At 43.4% G+C, this 9,843-nt stretch overlaps 1 protein-coding gene across 1 annotated transcript; it reads right to left on the bottom strand.

The window, feature by feature from the left end:
* Positions 1-1,965: 1,965 nt before the first annotated feature.
* Positions 1,966-7,968, bottom strand: LOC135508488 (GTPase IMAP family member 7-like). The gene is made up of 3 exons (XM_064928723.1): positions 7,842-7,968; positions 6,050-6,088; positions 1,966-4,157 (listed from the first exon to the last, which is right to left on the bottom strand). The coding sequence occupies exons 1-3, from the start codon at positions 7,867-7,869 to the stop codon at positions 3,235-3,237; spliced, it is 990 nt and encodes a 329-aa protein (XP_064784795.1). The 5' UTR covers positions 7,870-7,968; the 3' UTR covers positions 1,966-3,234.
* Positions 7,969-9,843: the final 1,875 nt, after the last annotated feature.

Here is a 9,843-nt window from a genome sequence, read left to right as displayed (position 1 = left end):
AAAAATTCTAAAGTTGTGAATTGTAAAGTTTTGAAAAACAATCAGCATCCATTTTCTCTCCTTCTTTATGCTTCGACAGACAATACAATGATGCTCAGATGGGGTTTCTAGTTGTTTTTCTTCCTCACAACATTATAGCCTCCTGTCATGGCAGTGAGAGCTAAGCTACCCACATCTGTTCTTGATCCTTCCATGGTAAACACTTCATCCTGGCTGCAGTTATATCAAGGCTACACCTGGGGACAGACACCTGGGGACAGACACCTGGGACAGACACCTGGGCTACAGACACCTGGGGACAGACACCTGGGGACAGACACCTGGGGACAGACACCTGGGCTACAGACACCTGGGACAGACACCTGGGGACAGACACCTGGGGACAGACACCTGGGACAGACACCTGGGGACAGACACCTGGGGACAGACACCTGGGGACAGACACCTGGGCTACAGACACCTGGGGACAGACACCTGGGGACAGACACCTGGGGACAGACACCTGGGGACAGACACCTGGGGACAGACACCTGGGACAGACACCTGGGGACAGACACCTGGGACAGACACCTGGGGACAGACACCTGGGGACAGACACCTGGGGACAGACACCTGGGGACAGACACCTGGGCTACAGACACCTGGGCTACAGACACCTGGGGACAGACACCTGGGGACAGACACCTGGGGGGACACACCTGGGGACAGACACCTGGGCTACAGACACCTGGGCTACAGACACCTGGGCTACAGACACCTGGGGACAGACACCTGGGGACAGACACCTGGGACAGACACCTGGGGACAGACACCTGGGGACAGACACCTGGGGACACACACCTGGGGACAGACACCTGGGCTACAGACACCTGGGCTACAGACACCTGGGGACAGACACCTGGGGACAGACACCTGGGGACAGACACCTGGGGACAGACACCTGGGGACACACACCTGGGGACAGACACCTGGGGACAGACACCTGGGGACAGACACCTGGGCTACAGACACCTGGGGACAGACACCTGGGGACAGACACCTGGGGACAGACACCTGGGCTACAGACACCTGGGGACAGACACCTGGGGACAGACACCTGGGGACAGACACCTGGGGACAGACACCTGGGCTACAGACACCTGGGGACACACACCTGGGGACACACACCTGGGGACAGACACCTGGGGACAGACACCTGGGGACAGACACCTGGGGACAGACACCTGGGCTACAGACACCTGGGGACAGACACCTGGGGACAGACACCTGGGCTACAGACACCTGGGCTACAGACACCTGGGGACAGACACCTGGGGACAGACACCTGGGGACAGACACCTGGGGACAGACACCTGGGCTACAGACACCTGGGACAGACACCTGGGGACAGACACCTGGGGACAGACACCTGGGGACAGACACCTGGGGACACACACCTGGGACAGACACCTGGGGACAGACACCTGGGGACAGACACCTGGGGACAGACACCTGGGGACAGACACCTGGGACAGACACCTGGGGACAGACACCTGGGACAGACACCTGGGGACAGACACCTGGGGACAGACACCTGGGCTACAGACACCTGGGGACAGACACCTGGGCTACAGACACCTGGGGACAGACACCTGGGGACAGACACCTGGGGACAGACACCTGGGCTACAGACACCTGGGGACAGACACCTGGGGACAGACACCTGGGACAGACACCTGGGACAGACACCTGGGGACAGACACCTGGGGACAGACACCTGGGGACAGACACCTGGGCTACAGACACCTGGGGACAGACACCTGGGGACAGACACCTGGGCTACAGACACCTGGGCTACAGACACCTGGGGACAGACACCTGGGGACAGAATAGAACTGTCACCGATGTTGACATGTTGACCTGTACAGGGACTTATCCTGACCCCTGAAAGCTAAGTAGCAAGATTTTTACACAGGAGACAACAGAGACAGTTTCACTTTTTATTTGTTTTAAACAATGTGCAACTAGATATATAAAACATATATAAAACATATTCCACAGGAAATTCAGCTAAAGTCACAAACATTTCATAATTCCCTTTTGTTAACAAAAACAATTATGAATTCCTGTTTTTACTAACATGAGTGGCGCAGCGGTCTAAGGCACTGCATCTCAGTGCAACAGGTGTCACTACAGTCTCTGGTTGGAATCCAGACTATATCACATCCGTCCGTGAATCGGAGTCCCAAAGGGCGGCGCACAATTGGGCCAGCGTCGTCCGGGTTTGGCCGGGCTAGGCCGTCATTGTAAATAAGAATTTGTTTGCCTAGTTGAATAAAGGTTCAATAAACATGTACACACAGGGATGTTTATTTGGTAACTTCATTGCTATTGAAGCTTCTACACCCAAAATATTTTCATTATTATTTTATGAAAATGAAGGTACTGATAAAGGACTAAAGAATAATTGAACAAAGTGGTAAACAAAAGTAAGTTTCCAAAGCTGTAACAACTATCACCATCTAAAATATAAATACCCCCTCCAGAAATGATCCAATATATTGGTTCATATTAGCAAGCAGGTGTGCTATTTATCAATAACAAGTTTTACCTGTAGCCCAACTGATGCAGCATAGTGGCTATATCATTAGCTAGATCACAAACTATAAAACTTATCTTATTGCTAGTTAGCAATGTATTGATGAATTGAATGTCCCCGAAAAAAAACATTCCACTGGCACTCATTCAAGTTACATATAGCATCGGACTCCCCTATGCATTCAACACCATTGGCGAGCTCTAAAACAGATCATCCCAGCTGTTGCTAAAAACTCCGGTTTTAATAGGGTGCAGTCCGCACATTTTCTGTAGTTCAGAAATACAATGTAGATGCACTAGAAAGCTGTGATCCTCCTCTTTTTAACAGTAGCCATCAAAGCTGAATGTTGTGCAATGACTGGGGCATGCAAGTTTCTTTCCTTGTGGCACTCTCAATTTGAAAGCGCCTCAAGATAAATATTATTTTCTCACATAGAATGCGACAAGTTGACCAATTGAATAAGTAAACTATTCCACAATGGGGTTGTCTGATTTTGCAGTTGATTACTTGTGCTGTTGGAAAAATGTATGTGGACCAAAGAAATGAATTATAATAAAACATTTGGGAAAACCAAAGCTGCAAGGGCACAGCTCCGCCTGGCTCTCAATTAGGTTCATAGGTGCCAGGTTTCAGATGTGTCTGGAACAGGCCCAATTTTACACTGAGGCAAGTGTGCCAGCTCCACTTCTTTGTGTCTTGAAAATCTTAGCTATTATGACACCTGCTATTATGACAACTGTTACTCCTACAATAATTAATGTTACTCCAATAGCATTTCCCACTGTTCCCCCTACAGTAGCTATTAAATGCACCCCTCCTATGACCAACAGAACAGCAACAGGCAATATCACAAAGAACATTATCTTTCTCCTCCCCTTCTCAACTCCCTCCTGTCTTATTCTTTGCTCTATGATTCGTTCCTGCTCCTGCCTCTGCTTTTCTTCCTCCGCTTTCCTCTTCTCCTCCTCCTCTTTGATCCTTTTCTGAGCCTTCTCATACATGTCATTGGTGTAGTAATGTCCTCCATTATTCTCCACCATTTCTTTGATCTTCTCCAGAAGCTCTGTAACCTGAGTGGGGTCTTTATCGTTGTTATTGAACGAGTGATATCTGCCCCCGCAGGTGTTGAGAAGTTTCTGGATGTCCTTGGACTTTCTCAGAACGTTGACCACTTCTTGACCATTCAGCTGATCTTTACAGGTGAACAGCAAGAGGGTGTGCAATGAAGCGTCCTCTCCAAAGTTCTCCTGGATCCACTTCACGGTGTTCCTCTCCTCCTCTGTGAACCTCCCCCCCAGCCTGATCACCAGCAGGAATGCGTGGGGTCCCGGAACAGACAAGTTGACACACTCCCCTACTGTCTTTTTCACTTCTTCATCTGTCTTCACTGTGTCGAAGATGCCAGGAGTGTCAACAATATGCACCCGCATCCCACAAACCTCTCCAATCGTTTTGTAACACTTGTCTGTCACAGAATTAAGAGAGGCGTTCACTTCAAACACCTTTTTCCCCAGGATGGTGTTTCCGGTTGCACTCTTCCCTGCTCCAGTCTTACCCACCAGAACAATCCTAAACAAATCTAAAAAGACAGGACTGTTCATGACAAGATGTTCTGTTGTTTTATTCTTCCTTAGAGGTACAGTGCATTTGGGAAAGTATTGACCCCTTGACCTTTTCAACATTTTGTTATGTTACAGCATTTTAATGACATTATATTTTTTACCTCATCAATCTACACACCGTAAGGACAAAGCAAAAACTTTTTTATTTTTTATTTTTTGCCAATGTATTTTCAAATAAAAAAACTGAAGTATCACATTTACATAAGTATTCAGACCCTTTACGCAGTACTTTGTTGAAGCACCTTTGCTAGCGATTAAAGCCTAGAGTCTTCTTGGGAATGACGCTACAAGCTTGGCACACCTGTATTTGGGGAGTTTCTTCCATTCCTCTCTGCAGATCATCTCAAGCTCTGTCAAGTTGGATGGGGTGTGTTGCTGCACAGCTATTTTCAGGTCCCTACACAGATCTTCAATCGGTTTCAAGTCCGGGCTCTGGCTGGGCCACTCAAGGACATTAAGATACTTTTCCCGAAGCCACTCCTGCGTTGTCTTGGCTGTATGCTTAGGGTCCTTGTCCTGTTGGAAGGTGAACCTTCGCCCCAGTCTGAGGTCCTTAGAGGTCTGGAGTAGGTTTTCATCAAGGATCTATCTGTACTTTGCTCCATTCATCATTCCCTTGATCCTGACTGGTCTCGCAGTCCCTGCCGTTGAAAAACAACCCCACAGCATGATGCTGCCACCAATATTTATGTATTTTTTATTTCACCTTTATTTAACCAGGTAGGCCAGTTGAGAACAAGTTCTCATTTACAACTGCGACCTGGCCAAGATAAAGCAAAGCAGTGCGACATAAACAACAACACAGAGTTACACATAAACAAACGTACAGTCAACAACACGGAAGAAAAGAAAGATATGCTTAACCGTGGTGATGGTGCCAGGTTTCCTCTACACGTGACGCTTGGCATTCAGGCCAAAAAGTTTCATCTTGGTTTCATCAGACCAGAGAATCTTGTTTCATATGGTCTAAGAGTCCTTTAGGTGCCTTTTGGCAAACTCCAAGTGGGCTGTCATGTGCCTTTTACTGAGGAGTGGCTTCCATCTGGCCACTCTGCCATAGAGGCCTGATTGGTGGAGCGCTGCAGAGATGGTTGTGCTTCTGGAAGATTCTCCCATCTCCACAGAGGAACTCTGAACCTATGTCAGAGTGACCATCAGGTTCTTGGTCACCTCCCTGACCAAGGTCCTTCTCCCCTGATTGCTCAGTTTGGCCGGGCAGCCAGCTCTAGGAAGAGTATTGGTGGTTCCAAACTTCCACTGAGGCCACTGTGTTCTTTGGGACCTTCAATAATGCATAAATGTGTTGGTACCCTTCCCCAGATCTGTGCCTCGACACAATCCTGTCTTGGACTCTACGGACAATTCCTTCGACCTTATGGCTTGGTTTTTGCTCTGACATAGACTGTCAAGTGTGGGACCTTATATAGACAGGTGCGTGCCTTTCCAAATCATGTCCAATCAATTGCATTTACCACAGGTGGACTCCCAAGTTGTAGAAACATCTCAAGGATGATCAATGGAAACAGGATGCAACTGAGCTCATTTTTGCGTCTCATAGCAAAGGGTCTAAATACTTATGTAAATAAGTTATTTAAGTTTTTTATTTTAATAAATTTGCAAAAAAAATCTAAACCTGTTTTCACTTTGTCATTATGGGGTATTGTGTGCAGATTGATAATTGATTTTAGGATAAGACCAACGTAACAAAATGTGGAAGAAGTCCAGGTGTCTGAATACATTCCGAATGCGCTGGAGATTGAGTATAGATCTGAATCGGCTCAGTTGATGGAAATGGGAAATATCAGTCCTTCTAATCTGGGGTGGTATTTTTGGAGATGAATTAACTCACCAGTAGAGGAGGTCTTGTCTTGGGCTACCAATGGAACAACTGAATGGTGTAAGACAAAATAATACACAGTGAGACATTTTTTTTAATAATGACAATAGGAAACAAAAAAGAATAACTCATTATATACAGCAATCATTTTAAGTGGACCACAAAAACATATCAAATACTTAGGATGCTTAATTAAGTGACAACAAACCACACATATATAAAGGTAACTTTATCCTATTACTGAACAATATGAAAGCAGATCTAATTCTATGGAACAATTTTCACCATACAGTATATCTTACAAGTAGACTTAACATCGTCAGAATGGCATGGCACCCAATGTTTTTACATGTATTCTCTGTAATACCAATTACCCCACCTGGGATATTCTTTAAAAAGTATACTCAGTCATAACAGACGTTATATAGGCAAATACAACTCATAGAATAAAACAAGGGAAATGGTGGTTTTCATTTTGCAGGTTTGGAATTGTATCATCTCGCCACGCAGGGCTTTTACTTGCAACATATCGTTAAACGCACTAAAGAGGAACAACGGGTACATATTTTCATGCATCTGTTTTCAAAGGATAAACCTAAGAACATGACCAACTTCATAGGTCATAACACTAAAACAATATGGGATAAAATTAAACGTATTCTACAAGAACCAATATCACTCCCTGAAAACACAACCTATGGAACAGCCCTTGGATAGCTATTCAGAATTCATAGATAAATTGGCCCGCGTGGAAATGAAAGGAATGGATACCATAAATGACTTGTTAAAAGAAAATACATTTATTTCCAAGACAGAATTAAGAAGCCATTTTGGATTGACCAATGTAGATATTTTCAAATACGTGCAATTTAAAAGTGTAATATCAAGAAATGTCTATTTGAAATATTTTGGACATCAGAGCAATCTTGAGGGAATCCTATTTGAGTCAGAAAAGGATGTTCATATGATAAGTAAACTGTACAACTACCAAGACATAAAAATATCTGATATTGGCACAAATTGGAGGGAATGCTGAAAATAACGAGATTACAGCAAACGAAAATGTTGCTTAATCCACTATAAAATGAATGTATAGAACGTATTATACAAGAGACAAAATCCACAAGTTCTACAGCACAACGAACGATTCGTGTCTTAAGTGTAAAACTAACAACGACTGAATAAGTATTACAATGCAAATATAATTTTAATGTGTCTGTCTGCGTATTTCCAGACATAGCGTATGAGGGTGCAGTGAAATACCCGATATATTGGACGATACTTTTTTCGTCAATCATTTTGAGAAAAAAAAACGTATACTTAAAAACTGAAAATCAACTAATCTTCCATCGTTAACACAAAGGAAAGGTCAATGCTTTGTTATCTAAACGTTGAAAGTGCGTTGGCAAGGGTAAATATTTAGTGGTGGCACAGTTTGAGTCCATGTTCCGGAGTCTGATACGGGCGCTGGATATGGGGATGTGAGCAGGTGATGTAGTTGATGTTTGTGTGCGTCTGTACGTTGTCGTTTGTATGTGTATGTTTTGTATTGTATTGTATTGTAAAAAAAAAAAACATGAATAAAATCTTACTAAAATGTGAAATACATGTCACATGCAATAATCAGATGCGTTGAACGGGTACTAGCTTGACTTCAGGCTCTGTTTAATGTTCAATATAAGAGATCAAATTTAAACTACTCAATTCAGTACATTTGGAAGCATGACAACATTGAATCAGTTTAACACGGATAATATTGCAAAATGTAAATATTTATACTGTACAGTTGCTGTTCAATACTCACTCTCGTCCTCAGCCATTCTTTCAGTCATTCTTTATCTCCGATATTCTACACACACCAAGGCAATAATATTCTACACACACCGAGGCTATACACCGAGGCTATACGTGACTATACCTCGCTCCTTCCTCTATAGATATACAGTATGTTATCAGAAGTCATGTGACGTTGTTGTGGCCAACCCCATGTTTCAATGCAGGTGCGGAGGGACACGTGTAAACCCTGTACAAAGCAGAGGTTTCACTTTCAGTTTTGTGAACACTTGATGTTAACAAGGTCTATTTCATTTTGACAAATTAATAAAAAATGAAAAGCTCAAATGTCTTGAGTCAATAAGTATTCAACCCCTATGTTATGGCAAGCCTAAATCAGTGAAATTGTGCTTAACAAGTCACACAAGTACAGTTGAAGTTGGAAGTTTACATACACTTCAGCCAAATACATTTAAAACTACATTTATCACAATTCCTGATATTCAATCCTAGTAAAAATGCCCTGTTTTAGGTCAATTAGGATTACCACTTTATTTTAAGAATGTGAAATGTCAGAATAATAGTAGAGAATTATTTAATTCAGATTTTATTTCTTTCATCACATTCCCAGTGGTTCAGAAGTTTACACACACGCAATTAGTATTTGGTAGCATTGCCTTTAAATTATTTAACTTGGGTCAAATGTTTTGGGTAGCCTTCCACAAGCTTCACATAATAAGTTGGGTGAATTTTGGCCCATTCCTCCTGACAGAGCTGGTGTAACTGAGTCAGGTTTGTAGGCCTCTTCGCTCGCACACGCTTTTTCAGTTCTGCCAACACATTGTTTATGGGATTGAGGTCAGGGCTTTGTGATGGCCACTCCAATACCACGCCATTTTGCCACAACTTTGGAAGTATGCTTGGGGTCATTGTCCATTTGGAAGACCCATTTGTGACCAAGCTTTAATTTCCTGACTGATGTCTTGAGATGTTGATTCAATATATCCACAAAATTTAACTTCTTCATGATACCATTTATTTTGTGAAGTGCATCAGTCGCTCCTGCAGAAAAGCACAACATGATGCTGCCACCCCCGTGCTTTACGGTTGGGATGGTGTTCTTCGGCTAGCAAGCCTCCCCCTTTTTCTTCCAAACATAACGATGGCCGTTATGGCCAAACAGTTCTATTTTTGTTTCATCAGACCAGAGGACATTTTTCCAAAAAGTATGATCTTTGTCCCCATGTGCAGTTGCAAACCATAGTCTGGCTTTTTTATGGCGATTTTGGAGCAGTGGCTTCTTCCTTGCTGAGCGGCCTTTCAGGTTATCGATATAGGACTAATTTTACTATGGATATAAATACTTTTGTATCGGTTTCTTCCAGCATCTTCACAAGACCCCTTGCTGTTGTTCTGGGATTGATTTGCACTTTTTGCACCAAAGTACGTTCATCTCTAGGAGACAGAACGCGTCTCCTTCCTGAGCGGTATGACGGCTGCGTGGTCCCATGGTGTTTATACTTGCATACTATTGTTTGTACAGATGAACGTGGTACCTTAAGGTGTTTGGAAATTACTCCCAAGGATGAACCAGACTTGTGGAGGTCTACAATTGTTTCACTAGTTCTTGGCTGATTTATTTTGATTTTCCCATGATATCAAGCAAAGAGGCACTGAGTTTGAAGGTCGGCCTTGAAATAGCTCCACAGGTACACCTCCAATTGACTCAAATGATGTCAATTAGCCTATCAGAAGCTTCTAAAGCCATGATATAATTTTCTTGAATATTCCAAGCTGTTTAAAGGCACAGTCAACTTAGTGTATGTAAATTTCTGACCCACTGGAATTGTAATACAGTGAATTGTAAATGAAATAATCTGTCTGTAAACAATTGTTGGAAAAAATTACTTGTGTCATGCACAACGTAGATGTCCTAACCGACTTGTAAAAACTATAGTTTGTTAACAAGAAATTTGTGGAGTGGTTGAAAAATTATATATGTAAACTTCCGACTTCAACTGTACATACACACA

Source organism: Oncorhynchus masou, chromosome 21 (assembly GCF_036934945.1).
Source record: "Oncorhynchus masou masou isolate Uvic2021 chromosome 21, UVic_Omas_1.1, whole genome shotgun sequence".
Taxonomy (NCBI): Eukaryota; Metazoa; Chordata; class Actinopteri; order Salmoniformes; family Salmonidae; genus Oncorhynchus; species Oncorhynchus masou.
Note: the sequence above shows the minus strand (reverse complement) of the source record. Positions and strands in the feature narration are given on the sequence as shown.